At 45.9% G+C, this 16,912-nt stretch overlaps 1 protein-coding gene across 4 annotated transcripts in view; it reads left to right on the forward strand.

Annotated features, from left to right (window-relative positions):
- Positions 1 to 16,912, forward strand: part of LOC112219499 (nipped-B-like protein) — a 51,031-nt gene that overhangs the window by 23,225 nt on the left and 10,894 nt on the right. The window contains exons 4-29 of one of the 4 annotated variants that reach the window (XM_024380797.2): positions 66 to 166; positions 1,510 to 1,621; positions 1,777 to 1,931; positions 2,791 to 2,925; positions 3,326 to 3,471; positions 3,650 to 3,740; positions 4,139 to 4,663; positions 4,813 to 6,117; positions 6,474 to 6,653; positions 6,811 to 7,002; positions 7,429 to 7,497; positions 7,590 to 7,679; positions 7,905 to 8,005; positions 8,110 to 8,196; positions 8,299 to 8,530; positions 8,849 to 9,000; positions 9,093 to 9,173; positions 9,810 to 9,910; positions 10,066 to 10,198; positions 10,294 to 10,376; positions 10,760 to 10,892; positions 11,822 to 11,965; positions 12,074 to 12,160; positions 12,257 to 12,480; positions 12,697 to 12,799; positions 12,913 to 13,011. In XM_024380797.2, the coding sequence (XP_024236565.1) occupies positions 66 to 166; positions 1,510 to 1,621; positions 1,777 to 1,931; positions 2,791 to 2,925; positions 3,326 to 3,471; positions 3,650 to 3,740; positions 4,139 to 4,663; positions 4,813 to 6,117; positions 6,474 to 6,653; positions 6,811 to 7,002; positions 7,429 to 7,497; positions 7,590 to 7,679; positions 7,905 to 8,005; positions 8,110 to 8,196; positions 8,299 to 8,530; positions 8,849 to 9,000; positions 9,093 to 9,173; positions 9,810 to 9,910; positions 10,066 to 10,198; positions 10,294 to 10,376; positions 10,760 to 10,892; positions 11,822 to 11,965; positions 12,074 to 12,160; positions 12,257 to 12,480; positions 12,697 to 12,799; positions 12,913 to 13,011 (4,861 nt within the window). The remainder of the gene's footprint in view (positions 1 to 65; positions 167 to 1,509; positions 1,622 to 1,776; positions 1,932 to 2,790; positions 2,926 to 3,325; positions 3,472 to 3,649; positions 3,741 to 4,138; positions 4,664 to 4,812; positions 6,118 to 6,473; positions 6,654 to 6,810; positions 7,003 to 7,428; positions 7,498 to 7,589; positions 7,680 to 7,904; positions 8,006 to 8,109; positions 8,197 to 8,298; positions 8,531 to 8,848; positions 9,001 to 9,092; positions 9,174 to 9,809; positions 9,911 to 10,065; positions 10,199 to 10,293; positions 10,377 to 10,759; positions 10,893 to 11,821; positions 11,966 to 12,073; positions 12,161 to 12,256; positions 12,481 to 12,696; positions 12,800 to 12,912; positions 13,012 to 16,912) is intronic. The other 3 variants (XM_024380798.2, XM_024380799.2, XM_024380800.2) reach the window with 3 other exon arrangements.

A 16,912-nucleotide genomic window follows, 5' to 3' on the forward strand; every position in this document is an offset into this window, starting at 1 on the left:
TGTGTGATTTATTCTGATTTGCTGACTGTAACCTTTCTGCCCCACCCCCTCCCCTCCCATTGCAGAGAGCTGAAGGACAATTTGGGCAGTGATGACCCGGAGGGTGATGTGCCTGTGCTGCTGCAGACAGTGCTCTCTAGGAACCCCAACATCTTCAGGGAGAAAAGTAAGTCAGCCTGGCATGGGGTTCAGGGTGGTACGGAGAAGAGTGTCTTGGACGCTGCTCTGGAGCACATTGTATGGCCTAATACAGCACTGACTGTGTCCCTTCTTCTTATGGCCTTGATTTGTTGACCTGAGTAACACTTCCTGGGTCAATTGTGTTTTCTGGGTCAAAACAGCGTTTTGAGGCATTGCAAGGCAAGTTTTGTTGTCTTGGGTGATTTTTAGAGTTAGCGCTGTACTTGTAGCTTGGAAAGAGCTTGTGGTATGTGTTGGCTACCCCTCATAACCTGGTTCCTCTCCAGGTTTCTTCCTAGGTTTTGGCCTTTCTAGGGAGTTTTTCCTAGCCACCGTGCTTCTACACCTGCATTGCTTGCTGTTTGGGGTTTAAGGCTGGGTTTCTGTACAGCACTTTGAGATATCAGCTGGTGTAAGAAGGGCTATATAAATAGATTTGATTTGGTACTTATGGCCTTGAGTATAGTTGATAAAACATTTAATTGCTCTGTGATCTATGGGCAGATCAAGAAGCCATTTCAGTCAGTGACAAACTGGTGACAAACTGGTGTCTAGTTGCTGGTGCTATAGGGGGAAAGTGGTGTCTGCACAGACGGTTGAGGCTGGTGCCAGTAGGGATCCCCGGTACTGTGTAGTGCTGTGCTGAGATTGGGATACAGCGCAAGACTTGGAACCTCGTCATGTCTGAGACAGTTTGTTATCCATAGTACACATGCAAATGAGTTTGCTAACCTCTTCCCTAGCTGCTGTTGCATTCATTATCCAGATAATTGAAATAGCTTATCACTGTCCCTGTCATGCTCTGTTTTCCCAAGCAGTTTTTTGTGTGTTAATGTTTGGTTAAGGACCTTGATTAGGCAAGCTAAGTGTGTTATGATGATGACACAGACTTGTATCCTGTGTCATCTCTGCTGGCTAAGTGACCCCGACCATTTGCATGTTCTCCAGTGAAATGTCTCCCAAACCTGGCCTGACTCTGTGCTGTTGTATTCAACAGTGAATCGTGCAATGTGTTTATTGGACTTTGTCGTACACTCTGTGAAAACTGTTCTGTTACTGTAATCTCCTGCACTCCCCAGAACTCTTAAATACTAGTGTTTTGTAAAGAAATGCATTTTGTCAAACCACCAGATAACTGAGTGAGGATCAGAAAGTGATCTCATGCAGTCTCGCTCCCGAAGTGGCTTAATAGTTCTTTGAGTGAGGTCTTCTATCTCCCACTGACATAAACAGGACCCCTCTGCTTTGGCCTGGAGGTTGCCTCCATACTGGTGCTGTGCACTGGCCTTCTCTACTCCTCTTTAATCACTTCTTCTTTTCATCTTAAAGATATAATGCAGCAGCCAATAATGCCGCAGTACAAGATGTCCCAGAATTCCATGCATGGGAGTCCGGCGTCGACAAACTACCAGCAATCCACTATCTCACACAGCCCTTCTAGGTACAACGATACATTTCTCATTCAATTTGGTGTAATGGTACAGTGGGTGCTCTGATGGTTCATTCAAGACTCCTGTCAGCTTTTGAGAGTTACAAGTTCCCTTGGAATTGACATGAATTGACATGAATTGTTCTTCTCATCCTCTGCCTCTACAGTCGCTTTGCATCTCCACAGATGGGGTCTGGCGCTAGGTTCACGCCCCAGCAGAACAGCCCTGTGTCTAGCCCTTACGCCCCCCAAAGCCCTGCAAGTTACATGCAGCAGTACCCTCACCCCCCCAGCTATTCTCAGCACCAACAGATCCAGCAAGGTGAGACTGCACCTCTGCGTTTGTATAGGGAAATGATGCATGAAACCTACAAAACTGTTTTTCAGGTAACCGTACTGTACCTAACTTTTATGTACAGTACCAGTCAAACGTTTGGAGACACCTACACATTCAAGGGTTTTTCTTTATTGTTGCTATTTTCTACGTTGTAGAATAATAGTGAAGACATCAAAACTATGAAATGACACATATGGGATTGTGTAGTGAACAAAAAAGTGGGAAACAAATCAAAATATATTTTATATTTGAGATTCTTCAAAGTAGCCATCCTTTGCCTTGATGACAGCTTTGCACACTCTTGGCATTCTCTCAACCAGCTTTTTTTATTTTTTTTATTTAACTAGGCAAGGCAGTCATTGTTATTTACCCTACACTGGCCAAACCCTAACCCGAACGACGCTGGGACAATTGTGCGCCGCCCTATGGGACTTGTTTTACACTTTTTTGCTCACTACATGATTCCATATGTGTTATTTCATAGTTTTAATGTCTTCACTATTATTCTACAATGTAGGAAATAGTCCAAATAAAGATAAACCCTTGAATGAGTAGATGTGTCCAAACTGTTGACTGGAGCTGTATGTCAGGATGTTGATTCTGTGTCGAACCAACACACTTAAACCAACAGACCAAATTGTATTTGTCACATGCTTCATAAACAACAATGAAATGTTTACTTACAGGCTCTTTTCCAACAATGCAGAGTTGAAGATTAAAGTAGAAATAGTGAAACAGAGAGTAGATACACAGTGCATAATGAATAACAATAACGAGTCAAACTAACATGGATATATACCCATGGTTTACCCTGGTGTGTTGTGTTGATGTTCTGTGGTCGTAGAGCTGCATGGTTCCCCTGTCGTTCCGGCTGCACCCTCTTATTCAGGAAGCCCCAAGAGGCCTGTGCAGCCCTGCCTAGAGGTGCAGACCCAGCCCCAGGCCTCCCCCCACCAGAACCCCTCCACCCCAACCTTAGGTACGGGAGTCACCTGGGGACATCATGTCAAACATCCGCTATCCTGCCCCATCACCTCCAAGCTGTGACCCATCGGCTCATGTGCCTGTGCCTTATTATTTGCAGCACCGAATATCCATGCTCTGTCGACGCAAACTCTGTGTGTAACAATACAGGATGCAGTGTTGGTTTGCGATGCACACTTGCTGCAAGATTCCTGTGCATTGGCATAATATTTCACGTTTTCTTTCTTTTGTTTTGTTGTTTTATGTCTTGTTTTATTTGCATTCATTCCAGCTTTTAAACCAGATTTACAGGTGAACCAGTGGTTGAATATGGGTTTTGGCTTAGCTGGAAGGCAGTTAAACTATTGATTGATTGTATCTGAGATTTATTTGGGTGTCTGTCTGTGTCTGTTCAGTTGCCAGTCCCGTGGTTCCTGCTAGCATGCGGAACATCCACGACAACAAGGTCTCCGGGCAAATTTCAAGCAACTCAGCCAATCACAATGCCAGACATGGCTCGAACGAAGACTACATGAACATAGTCCACAGACTAGGGAATGAGGTAAACAAAAGAAACGATTCATACCAAAATTAAACTCTACCTAGCAAAGAGACTATTTTGACTATTCTCGCGTGGATCCTCATTGCTTGTACACTGCCTGAATGTATTTGTTTTATCCACCATTGCTGCTTTAATGATCTGTAATATAGATACTTATGTGACATGTGTTTTTTTTTAGGAGAGTGATCCTTCCATGAGAAATGCCTCCTTCCCGCTCCGATCGCCCCAGTCTGTTTCTTCCCCTGTGGGCAGCGAAGGGACCCCAAAAGGTATTATGCATGATCATGCTGTGGGCTGGAAATCACAAGTCAACCTACTTATTCTATGCCAACCAGTGTTTCCCCTATATTCATTTAGGAGCCGCTGCCCACCACTTCAAATAATGATTACAAAAAAGTTGGTAAAACGTTTTCAGTGTAAACTTAAACCAGATATCTAAATATGTAGAATAGATAAGGGAGCTTTATATATTTAAATAAGATCCTATTTGAGAACTAATAATCACTCAAACAAATCTACAGAAGGAGAATGTAAAATTTAAAAAATGCCATGGGGCCCCCATAGATTTTTTAAAATAACGTTTGAGCTCCCCCACCAAGCTGACTTTGCCACCACTGCTGAAAAAAATCCTTGTTAAAAAATAAACTCACCTTTTTGGTTTTGGCAGGGTCACGACCTGGCCTCATTCTGCAATCCCCTCCACCTTATGCTCCCCCCCGTGACGCCGCTCCCGACCTCCTCCTGGACTCTCCTGACCACAAGAAGAAGCAGAAGAAGCTAACTAAAGAGGAGAAAGAGCAGTTGGAAAAAGCTGCCATGTACGACATTGTTAGCTCTCCCTCTAAAGACTCCACCAAGCTGACCCTCAAACTGTCCCGGGTGAAGTCCTCTGAGTTGGACCAGTCCGGAGAGCTCCTATCCGGGGTAGAGGACCAGGACACTGACCTGGCCTACAACAGCCTGCAGTTCTCCCGGACGCAGCAGGACCCTGCCCACAGGTTAGCCCCGGGCCAGGGGGAGCAGTCAGGCTACCAGCAGGTCCCTGTGCTCCAGAACACCAAACAGGCAATAGGGGTGATCAGCGGAGCTGTGTACGACGATGCTGAGATGGACGCGCTTGCTGAGATCGAGAGGATAGAACGAGAGACGCTCATAGAAAGGGAGCGCTGCTCCAAAGAGGTTCAGGATAAAGGTGAGTGCACATCTTGCTTCATCTAGTTTTACACTTACTGATTTATCACATACTGGCAATATTTTTCACTTAATAAAGAGAGATGGGAGAAAGAACTTGATAGTTGTGGGTGTCTGTCAATTTCCTTACCCATGGTTTCCTCATTGTAGACAAGCCACTGAAGAAGCGGAAGCAGGACTCGTATCCCCAAGAGCCTGGCGCTGGTGGGACAGCGGGGGTAACTCAGCCTGGCGTGGGAGGGGGCAATGTTGGCAGCAAGTTGGCACCCCAGGAGGCTAGTGCAGCCAGTAATGGTGCCAGCCGGCCAGCCCTCATGGTCAGCATCGACCTGCAGCAAGCAGGCAGAGCTGACGGGCAGCCAGAGGTGAACATGGGCACCCCCACCCCAGCCGTGGAGGCCCGGCGCTGGCCTGAGGAACGCCTGGGTCCAGAGGAAGGCTCCGACTCTACCGGAGTTCTGCGGCTAAAGTCCAAGACGGATGGAGAGCGACTACAGACTGCAGACGGCCGGCCAGAGGTCATCAAGCAGCGCGCCGACACCCCCAAGAAGCTGGGCCCCGACGGCCGACCGGAGACCCCTAAACACAAGCACGAAAACAGAAGAGACTCGTCCAAACACAGACACGACGGAAAACCTGACAATGGCAAGGCCCGACCTGACAGCAGGACGCCTGACACGCCACGACAACGGCACGAGGGCCGCTCAGACTCTGGTCACAGGGAAGAGAGGTCTCGGGACAGCGACCCATCCCGTATCCGCAGGCCAGAGACCCCCAGCAAGTCCAGCAGGGGAGAACACGACTCCAAACATGGACGGGACAGAGACAGGGAGCGGGCGGATAAAGACAGGGAGAGGAAACACAGGACAGAGGCAGGGGAACCACGGGACCGCCGGTCTCCAGAGCAGCGCTCCAGGCCAGAGAGCCCGCGGGTTAAGCAGGAGGGCCGAGGGGGGGTGGACCCCAGTGGGCGCCAGAGGACTGACCGGCCATGCCCCAACCTCAAACCCCCTAATAAAGAGGAGAGGAGGAGCGGGGAGGAGAAGAGGAGTGGGGACGGCAGCAGGAACCGACAGGACTCCAAGCAGCAACAGCAGCCTGCTGAAAGCAAACAGGAGTTCCCTGCCTACCTGCTAGGGGGGGTAAAGTCTGGAGGCTTTAAGAACTTTGTGATTCCCAAGATGAAGCGGGATAAGGATGGGCATGTGTTGGCAGCTGAAGTGAGGAAGCCTGGGTCTGGTCTGGGGCCTGTAATGGAGGGCTGGAGCGAGCCCCGGGTCAAGCTGGAGCGACTGGGACTGGTAGAGGAGATGAAGACAGGAGCCAAACCTGTTGTGGTGCTGCAGAAACTCAGCATCGACGAGGTGCAGAAAATCATCAGGGAAAGGGAGGACAGGAACGCACGCGGCTCCAAGTCCTCCAAGAGCAGACACTCACATGAGAAGTCTGGGAAAGGTAAGAGACATCCTGCTGTCTGCGTGCGTGACTGACTGGGTCAGCTTATTGTGTGGGTGAATTTAAGGTTTAACTATGGTTTTGACATCATGCGTTTTTTACTTAATTTGAGAACTTTGAGTTTTAATTACTTTGCACATTGATCCACTAGCAGCACAGAATCACGTACTGTATTTCACTCCCCTTGAAGGGATTCTGATTTATTTTGGGGTTGATTTGATTTGGTCATGAGGCCTTGCTAATGATCCTGTATACAAGACACTACTGGTTTTAATTGTGGCGCGTAATGTGTCGTTGTTAGTGTATTTAGCCCTTTCATACAAGGGCTAATAGATGACTGGGTGACCTCTCCTTAGGAGGTCTTGATGAATCAGTGTTGAAAGAACTGCCTCCTCATCTCATTGCTGAGATAGAGTCCACCATGCCACTGTGTGAGAGAGTGAAGATGAACAAACGCAAGCGCAGCACCGTCAACGAGAAGCCCAAGTACGCCGAAGTCGACTCCGACGACTCAGACGACGACTCTGTGACGGAGTGTGAGTGTCACACAACATTGCTGTCTCCCCCCCCCACAGCCATAACCAAAACTGTGTTCATTCCAATCCCAGAAGTGCGGGCTAATGGTTGATAACAAACCCCTGATGATTAAAGCAACATCCTGCGACATGTTGCTCCTTCTTTCTCTCCCTGCAGCTGCACGGAAGCGTCACAAGAAGGAGCGAGAAAAGACGTGGGCGCCTGATGAGCGGGAGAGGAGAGGCTCAGGAGAGCACCGGAGGAGTAGTGGGGGCTCCCAGGAGCGGCGCAAGGGATCTGGCAGGCGCTACCGAGAACGCAGCCCAGAGGAATCGGATGAGGAATCCCCACCACCCAGCATGAGTGACCGTAAGTCTGGCACTGTCTTCGACTGACCATCCAGCATGTGCGTCAATGGTTATCTTTTCCACTGTCTGAAGAGTTTAAACCAGCAGGCTATACCTGGGCATTAGATGCAGAGGATGAGATGTAAGATCATCATTTGATCGCCCTTTTGTTGCTGAGCTTTGTAGTTTACGTCAATTCACTGAAAACCACCACGAACACACTGTTATATTAACAGTATTGCACTTTTCACACAGCCTACTTTTGGCCAGCTAATAGCCTAACCGCCGATCAAGCAACATTACGGACTAAACCTTTAAATCCTGTTGCTGCATGATTATTTTGCTTAGACTATATCGTTCAAATTAAGATCTTAGATCTGTAGTAATATTTCACGAGGTAAGTGTTGCTGTCCAATGTATTTTTCGAACATGTATCTATCCTGTCCAGTTGCCAGAAAGATGAAGAAGGAGAAACAGAAGAAGAGGAAGTCATACGAGCCCAAGCTGACACCAGAAGGTAATTTCGTCCTAACTTCAGCCGTGTCTTTGTTGTATGACTTTTGTCCCATTTAACGCAGGTTACTCACTTTCTCTGTGTTTACTCAACAGAACTGATGGACTCCTCCACGTTCAAGAGGTTCTCAGCCAGTGTGGACAACATTCTGGAGAGCTTGGAGGACATTGACTTCAACGCCATGGGTATGCATTATTCATGATCTACTTTTACAGGTGTTTTTTTATTTATTTTTTATCCTCAGCGGTTTGAGTCAGTGTTTTTAATACCTTCTACCAAGGATGGGACAGATAACCTTGTGATTGTTGGAATTATTTTCCAAATGTAATTAGATTTCGGCCGTAGTAATGTTCAGTGACAAATGACGGTGACAGAACTGCTTCCTCTAACTCCAGAACTCTTGTCACCAGATGATGATGAGATCCCACAGGAGCTTCTGCTGGGGAAACACCAGCTGAGCGAGCTGGGCAGCGAATCTGCTAAGATCAAGGCCATGGGCATCACCTTCAGGGTAAGAAAGGGGAACACTGGATGCAGGGAGATGTCAGTATTTTTGTCAATCCTAAATTGGATACTGTATTCTGTTATGTATTTTCTCATCTGTCTCATCCATAGCTTCCATCTGATAAGTTGGTGAAGGTCCTGAACATCCTGGAGAAGAACATTCAGGACGGTTCCAAGCTCTCCACACTGATGAACCATGTAAGTTGTCCTCTCATATGGTTTCCCGGACACAGATTGTCTCCTCCTGACTTAAAAAGCAAGTTCCACTTGTCTGAACGTCTTCCCTCTCTGTCCCAACAGGACGCAGACGCAGAAGACGAGGAGCGGCTGTGGCGTGACCTCATCATGGAGCGCGTGACCAAGTCTGCAGACGCCTGTCTGACGGCCCTCAACATAATGACGTCGTCCCGCATGCCCAAGGCGGTGTACATCGAGGACGTGATTGAGAGGGTGCTGCAGTACACCAAGTTTCACCTGCAGAACACCCTCTACCCTCAGTATGACCCTGTCTACAGAGTGAACCCTCATGGAGGTCAGCACCCTAAACCCACCTTACTATCAAAAGCAATTGGAGCAAAGCCATAGCATAATGTGGCGAGAACAGGCCATATAAATGTCCAGTCACAGTCTTGATACACTCTGTTCAAGACCAGAGCACCCAGAACGTTTGAAAGACAGTTCATGTAAAGAATAAGCATAGTGTGTATATTCAAGGCAGTGTGGTCCGTCTCTGAACTACTGGGGCCACTGTTATGCATATTCCTGCCCTGACTGACTGTGGAAAGGGTTTTTGCTCTACATTCCCTGTTAACTGATTTTCTCATGGTCTCTCCTCCCGTCTCCCACCCAGGTGGCTATCTGAGCTCCAGGGCTAAGAGAGCTAAAAGCTCCACACACAAGCAGAGGGTGATCATCATGCTCTACAACAAGGTGTGTGACATCGTCAGCAACATCTCTGAGCTCCTGGAGATCCAGCTGTTGACGGACACCACCATCCTACAGGTGAGACTCGGCTCCTAGTGCTCTCCCTGGGGGTCATGCCCTCTGACCCCTGCTCACCTTCTGACCCATCTCTCCCTCTCTCCTTACCTCAGGTCTCCTCCATGGGCATCACTCCATTCTTTGTGGAGAGTGTCAGTGAGCTACAGCTGTGTGCCATCAAACTAGTAACCGCGGTAAGAATCCAAAACAGGGTTCCCATTGAGTTGTCACATGCGCCGAATACAGCAGGTGTAGGTAGGCCTTACAGTGAAATGCTTACTTACAAGCCCTTAGCCAACAATGTAGTTTTACGAAAACCCCCCAAAAAGTAAGAGATAAGAATAACAAATAATTTAGGAGCAGCAGTAAATAATAGCGGGGCTATATACAGGGGGGTACCGGTACAGAGTCAATATAAATACACTTCCCTTTATTGTGCATCCATACAGCCCTTGTATAGCAGTGCCAGGGTTGCTCTTGATGTGGTGCTTCAAACCAGGGTTCCCATGGAGTCTGGATTTGTTCTAGAATATATTTCCTTTCATTGTGTATGTATTATGTATAGCGATGTCAGGGTAACTCTTTCATTTATTTGTATTTATTAGGATCCCCATTAGCGGCTGCCAAGGCAGCAGCTACACTTCCTGGGGTCCAAACAGGATTAGAACAATTACATCAAATAAAACAATTCCTCATACAATACATGATTACTCTATTATTACAAATGTACAATATAATCTTTACAATATTACAATGTGTGTGTGTGTGTGTGTGTGTGTATAGAGTGTGTGTGACTCCGATGATGAGCCTTTTCTCCTGATCTCCCTTAGGTGTTCTCTCGCTATGAGAAGCACAGGCAGCTCATCCTGGAAGAGATCTTCACCTCTCTGGCCAGATTACCCACCAGCAAACGCAGCCTCAGGAACTTCAGGTAACTGTACCTGTAGAGAACATGCGCCACGAGAGACCATGTCGTAGTTCTCAAGAAACAGTCCTTATTTTTCAAATGCTTTTCTGGTTCTTTTCAGCGTGTTTATCTGCTGAAATGAATTGTCCGTGTTTCTTTGTCTATGTGTGCGTCCCTAGGCTGAACAGCAGTGATAAGGATGGGGAGCCCATGTACATCCAGATGGTCACAGCTCTGGTGCTTCAGCTCATCCAGTGTGTGGTGCACCTCCCCAGCAACAGGGACAGTCACGATGATGAGTACAACAAGAAGGTACGTTAGAGATGCCATGTACTACCTGGGCTGGTGATGATTCGACAGAATTCTCAGCCAAAGACTTCCGTATTTAGTTTGTTTTATTTTCCCAGGTGGATCAAGATGTCCTGATCACTAACTCTTATGAGACGGCCATGAGAGCAGCTCAGAACTTCCTGTCCGTCTTCCTAAAGAAGTAAGTTGATCTCTCATTCTCAAAATCAAAATACATCCTAACTGTTATGAGAAGATGGTGTGGCCTCCCGAGTGGCGCAGCGGTCTAAGGCACTGCATCGCAGTGCTAGTGGCTGTACAGTGTTTCCTGTACAGACACATTGGTGCGATTGGCTTCCGGGTGAAGCGAGTAGTGTGTCAAGAAGCAGTGCGGCTTGGCGGGGTCATGTTTCGGGGGACGCTTGGCTCTCGACCTTTGCCGAGTCTGTACGGGAGTTGCAGCGATGGGACAAGTCTGTAACTACCAATTGGATATCACGAAAAGGGGGTAAAAAAAGATGGCGTAAGATATCTGTTATGATACTGTAAGCTCTTCGATCAAACTTCCCTCTGTGTGTGTTTCAGGTGTGGCAGTAAGCAGGGAGAGGAGGACTACCGGCCGCTGTTTGAGAACTTTGTCCAGGACCTGCTGTCTACGGTGAACAAACCAGAGTGGCCAGCTTCAGAGCTTCTCCTCAGTCTGCTGGGACGTCTACTGGTGAGTCCATCCGTCATAGAAACAAAGATTTGGCTAAATCAATCAGTTATTGACTAGCAGTAGAGATAAAAAGCACACATAGGACTCCTCTGGTGTATGGATGGGCACGTTTATCCAGATATCCGAACATACATTAGTATTGGATTACTTGTGAGTAATCCTAAAAATAAAAAAAATAATATAGGACTATTTTAACAATGAAAAGGCTCTGTCAAAATGTTAGATTGTTAATGTGACATTGTTCCATACAAGGATATATAGTACCATGATATTTGAAATTCTTAACTTAATAAAACAAACTTTTAACTGTGTTTTTTTTATTTTTATGACGTGCGCTCCACAAAATAGACATACCGGTAGCGTTTCACGCGTGTAGCTGCTTGTTTTTGTCGGCCATTCAAAGCAGCAGAGGTTCCATGTGTAGCAAGTGAAGTGAGAGATCTCTAAGCATTCCAACATTTTATAAACAATGACGGAATAAAAAGTTTGCTAAATGAGAAGGCGTGGGCTACAACCGACAGGTAGGCTGTTGTTTCATCTGAATGGAGTTGTTCTTATTTGTTGACTAGGATGGGGAGCGCGGCATATTATAGCCTCATGTAGCTAGCTATCTACATCTCTACATTGATTTGATGCAGTCTAGACATACACTGTCAGATAGATAAGCTATGACAACCGTTACAAGTTTGTCTAGCGTGAGATGGCGTTGCTACTTTACTGGTCTCTCTCTCCGTCTCACACACCAGTCACTCCCCAGCCCGCTGCTGTAGCAGAAGCTCAGGTTAAAAACATAACACATTTAAAAACACATGTCCTCCAAAAATAGTTACGTTATTTAAAATGCCCGTCCTTACTCTGGTGAGTTCTTTGCTGTTGTGGGGAAAAAAGAACAGCCTGAATGACACTCTTCTCACTATCCACTGTTCCAGGTGCACCAGTTCAGTAATAAGCAGACGGAGATGGCTCTGAGGGTGGCATCGCTTGACTACCTGGGCACGGTCGCTGCCCGCCTGCGCAAAGACGCAGTCACCAGCCAGATGGACCAGCGCTCCATTGACCGCATCCTCAAAGAGGTAAACGTTCAGTCAAACACAGAACAATCTGAACACGCACACATTTTTAAGTTGACCATGACAATGCTCAACATCATCCTCAATGTTCTTGCTGTATTTCCAACCCAGACCCAAGGCAATGATGAGACGCAGCAGCTACAGAAAGCCCTGCTGGCCTACATGGATGAGAACGCAGAGACGGATCCATCTCTAGTTGTGAGTGTGTTTAATGCACATACCGTAGTAATAACTGCCCGTTACTTACATATCAGATGGGAGGTGTAACTCTTAATTTCCGCTGCTGCTCCTCAGTTTGCCAGGAAGTTCTACATAGCTCAGTGGTTCAGGGACACTTTGACAGAGACAGAAAAGGCCATGAAGTCTCAGAACCAGCGAGGGGATGAGGACTCTTCTGAAGGCCAGCACCACGCCAAGGACATCGAGAGCACTGGCGAGATCATGCAGAGAGCTGAGGCTCGCAAGAAGTACCTTCGCAACATCATCAAGACCGCGCCCTCGCAGTTCAGCACACTGAGGTAGGACTCAACCCTTGCTGTCCCACTCAGTAACCGAAAGATTGCTGGGTCGCGTCCCTTTGCCGACTAGGTGAAAAACCCGTCGATGAGCACTTGAGCAAGGCACTTAATCCTAATTTGTCCTGTAAGTCACTCTGGGTAAGAGTGTCTGCTAAATGACTCAAGTGTAAATGTGGCTCATCCTCAATGTTGGCCTGTGTCTCTTTTCCCCCACAGGATGAACTCTGACACTGTGGACTATGACGACTCCTGCCTGATTGTCAGATATTTGGCCTCTATGAGGCCGTTCGCGCAGAGCTTCGATATTTATTTAACACAGGTAAGAGGGTGGATTTTGTTTAATTCCTGCGTGTTGTGAACCAGCATATGGTAAACTTGGTGCTTTGTGTATGGTTGGTAAAGAATGGATCTCTGTTCTCTCCTCTCAAACAGATCCTGAGAGTGCTGGGGGAGAGTGCCATAGCTGTCAGAACTAAAGCCATGAAGTGTTTGTCTGAGGTGGTGGCTGTAGACCCCAGTATTCTAGCTAGGGTGAGTATGCTCTACCCAACACGAAAATTGATCTACCTGCAGTGCCTTGCAAAAGTATTCATCCCCCTTGGCGTTTTTCCTATTTTGTTGCATTGCAACCTGTAATCCAAATGGATTTTTATTTGGATTTCATGTAATGGACATACACAAAATAGTCCAAATTGGTGAAGTGAAATGAAAAAAATAACTTGTTTAAAATAATTCTGAAAAAATAAAAAAACGAAAAGTGGGGCGTGCATATGTATTCATACCCCTTTGCTATGAAGCTCCTAAATAAGATCTGGTGCAACCAATTACCTTCAGAAGTCACATAATTAATTAAGTAAAGTCCACCTGTGTGCAATCTAAGTTTCACATGACCTGTCACATGATCTCAGTATATACCTGTTCTGAAAGGCCCCAGAGTCTGCAACACCACTAAGCAAGGGGCACCACGAAAACCAAGAAGCTCTCCAAACAGGTCATGGACAAAGTTGTGGAGAGGTAACGATCAGGGTTAGGTTATAAAAAAATATCAAACTTTGAACACCATTTAAATCCATTATCAAAAAAGGAGGAGGGCATTAATCAGAGAGGCAACAAAGAGTCCAAAGATAACCCTGAAGGTGATGCAAAGCTCCACAGCGGAGATTGAAGTATCTGTCCATAGGACCAGTTTAAGCTGTACACTCCGCCGAGCTGGGCTTTGCGGAAGAGTGGTCAGAAAAAAAGCCATTGCTTCAAGAAGAAATTTGCAAACATATTTGGTGTTCGCCAAAAGGCATGCGGGAGACTCCCCAAACATATGGAAGAAGGGGTACTCTGGTCAGATGAGACTAAAATTGAGTTTTTTGGCCATCAAGGAAAATGCTATGTCACAGTGAAGCATGGTGGTGGCAGCATCATGCTGAGGGGATGTTTTTCATTGGCAGGGACTGGGAAACTGGTCAGAATTTAAGGAATGATGGAAGGCGCTAAATACAGGGAAATTCTTAAGGGAATTGTGTTCCAGTCTTAAAAAGATTTGAGACTGGAACGGAGGTTCACCTTCCAGCAGGACAATGACCCTAAGCATTCTGTTAAAGCAACACTCAAATGGTTTACAACTTCTTAGAGCTGCAATCCCGTTAACAGGATCGATATGACAACAGCCAGTGAAAGTGCAGGGCGCCAAATTCAAAACAACAGAAATCTCATAATTAAAATTCCTCAAACATACATGTATCTTATACCGTTTTAAAGGTAATCTTGTTAATCCCACCACAGTGTCCGATTTCAAATAGGCCTTACACCGAAAGCACCACAAACGATTGTTAGGTCACCACCAACTCACAGAATAATTCAGCCATTTCTCCAGCCAAAGAGAGGAGTCACAAAGCACAAATAGAGATAAAATGAATCACTAACCATTGATCTTCATCAGATGACACTCATAGGACTTCATGTTACACAATACATGTATGTTTTGTTTGATAAAGTTCATATTTATATAAAAAAAATCTCAGTATACATTGGCGAGTTACGTTCACTAGTTCCAAAAACATCCGGTGATATTGCAGAGAGCCACATCATTTTACAGAAATACTCATTATAAATGTCGATAAATACAATTGTTAGACATGGAAATATATATATACCTCTCCTTAATGCAACCGCTGTGTCAGATTTCAAAAAAACTTTACGGAAAAAGCAAACCATGCAATAATCTGAGAAGTCGCTCAGAAAGTTTTTTAATTATCCGCCATATTGGAGTCAACAGAAATCAGAAATAACATTATAAATAATCCCTTACCTTTGACGATCTTCATCAGAATGTACTCGCAGGAATCCTAGTTCCACAATAAATGCTCGATTTGTTCGATAATGTCCATTATTTATGTCCAAGTAGCTGCTTTTGTTAGCCCGTTTAGTACACAAATCCAAACACTCGTGCAGGTACAGCCGAATGTCGGACGACAACTTCAAAAGGTTATATTACAGGTCGAAGAAACTTGTCAATCTTTAGGATGTTGTTATCATAAATCTTCAATAACGTTCCAACCGGAGAATTCCTATGTCTGTAGAGAAGCAATGGAACGCAGGTCGCTATCATGTGAAATGGGCGCGACCAGGACCTGGCTCTCTGCCAGACCACTGACTCAAACAGCTCCCATCCGGCTCCACAACACAGTAGAAGCCTCTTTCAAGTTTCTAAAGACAGTTGACATCTAGTGGAAGCCTTAGGAAGTGCAACATAGCCAATATCCCACTGTGTATTCAATAGGGGCTGGGTTTGAAAATCAACCAACCTCAGATTTCCCACTTCCTGTTTGGATTTCTTCTCAGGTTTTGCCTGCCATATGAGTTCTGTTATACACACAGACGTCATTCAAACAGTTTTAGAAACGTCAGAGTGTTTTCTATCCAATACTAATAACGAGATGCATATATTAGCAACTGGGACTGAGGAGCAGGCCGTTTACTCTGGGCACCTTTCATCCAGGCTACTCAATACCGCCCCTGCAGCCATAAGAAGTTAAGGGGAAACATTTAGGTGCCACAGGGTTCAATTCTCGGGCCGACTCTTTTCTCTGTATATATCAATGATGTTGCTCTTGCTGCGGGCGATTCCCTGATCCACCTCTACGCAGACGACACCATTCTGTATACTTCCGGCCCTTCATTGGACACTGTGCTATCTAACCTCCAAATGAGCTTCATGCCATACAACACTCCTTCCGTGGCCTCCAACTGCTCTTAAACGCTAGTAAAACCAAATGCATGCTTTTCAACCGTTCGCTGCCTGCACCCGCACACCCGACTAGCATCACCACCCTGGATGGTTCCGACCTAGAATATGTGGACATCTATAAGTACCTAGGTGTCTGGCTAGACTGTAAACTCTCCTTCCAGACTCATATCAAACATCTCCAATCGAAAATCAAATCTAGAGTCCACTTTCTATTCCGCAACAAAGCCTCCTTCACTCACACCGCCAAACTTACCCTTGTATAACTGACTATCCTACCGATCCTCGACTTCGGCGACGTCATCTACAAAATAGCTTCCAATACTCTACTCAGCAAACTGGATGCAGTTTATCACAGTGCCATCCGTTTTGTTACTAAAGCACCTTATACCACCCACCACTGCGACCTGTATGCTCTAGTCGGCTGGCCCTCGCTACATATTCGTCGCCAGACCCACTGGCTCCAGGTCATCTACAAGTCCATGCTAGGTAAAGCTTATCTCAGTTCACTGGTCACGATGGCAACACCCACCCGTAGCACGCGCTCCAGCAGGTGTATCTTACTGATCATCCCTAAAGCCAACACCTCATTTGGCCGCCTTTCGTTCCAGTTCTCTGTCGCCTGTGACTGGAACGAATTGCAAAAATCGCTGAAGTTGGAGACTTTTATTTCCCTCACCAACTTCAAACATCTGCTATTTGAGCAGCTAACCGATCGCTGCAGCTGTACATAGTCTATCGGTAAATAGCCCACCCAATTTACCTACCTCATCCCCATACTGTTTATATTTATTTACTTTTCTGCTCTTTTGCACACCAATATCTCTACCTGTACATGACCATCTGATCATTTATCACTCCAGTTTTAATCTGCAAAATTGGAATGATTCGCCTACCTCCTCATGCCTTTTGCACACAATGTATATAGACTCTCTTTTTTTTCTTTTTTTCTACTGTGTTATTGACTTGTTAATTGTTTACTCCATGTGTAACTCTGTGTTGTCTGTTCACACTGCTATGCTTTATCTTGGCCAGGTCGCAGTTGTAAATGAGAACTTGTTCTCAACTAGCCTACCTGGTTAAGTAAAGGTGAAATAAAATCTAAAAAAATAAAATGTCTTGGAATGGCCTAGTCAAAGCCCAGACCTCAAATCCAATTGAGAATCTGTGGTTTAACTTAAAGATTGCTGTACA

Source organism: Oncorhynchus tshawytscha, linkage group LG20 (assembly GCF_018296145.1).
Source record: "Oncorhynchus tshawytscha isolate Ot180627B linkage group LG20, Otsh_v2.0, whole genome shotgun sequence".
NCBI lineage: Eukaryota > Metazoa > Chordata > Actinopteri > Salmoniformes > Salmonidae > Oncorhynchus > Oncorhynchus tshawytscha.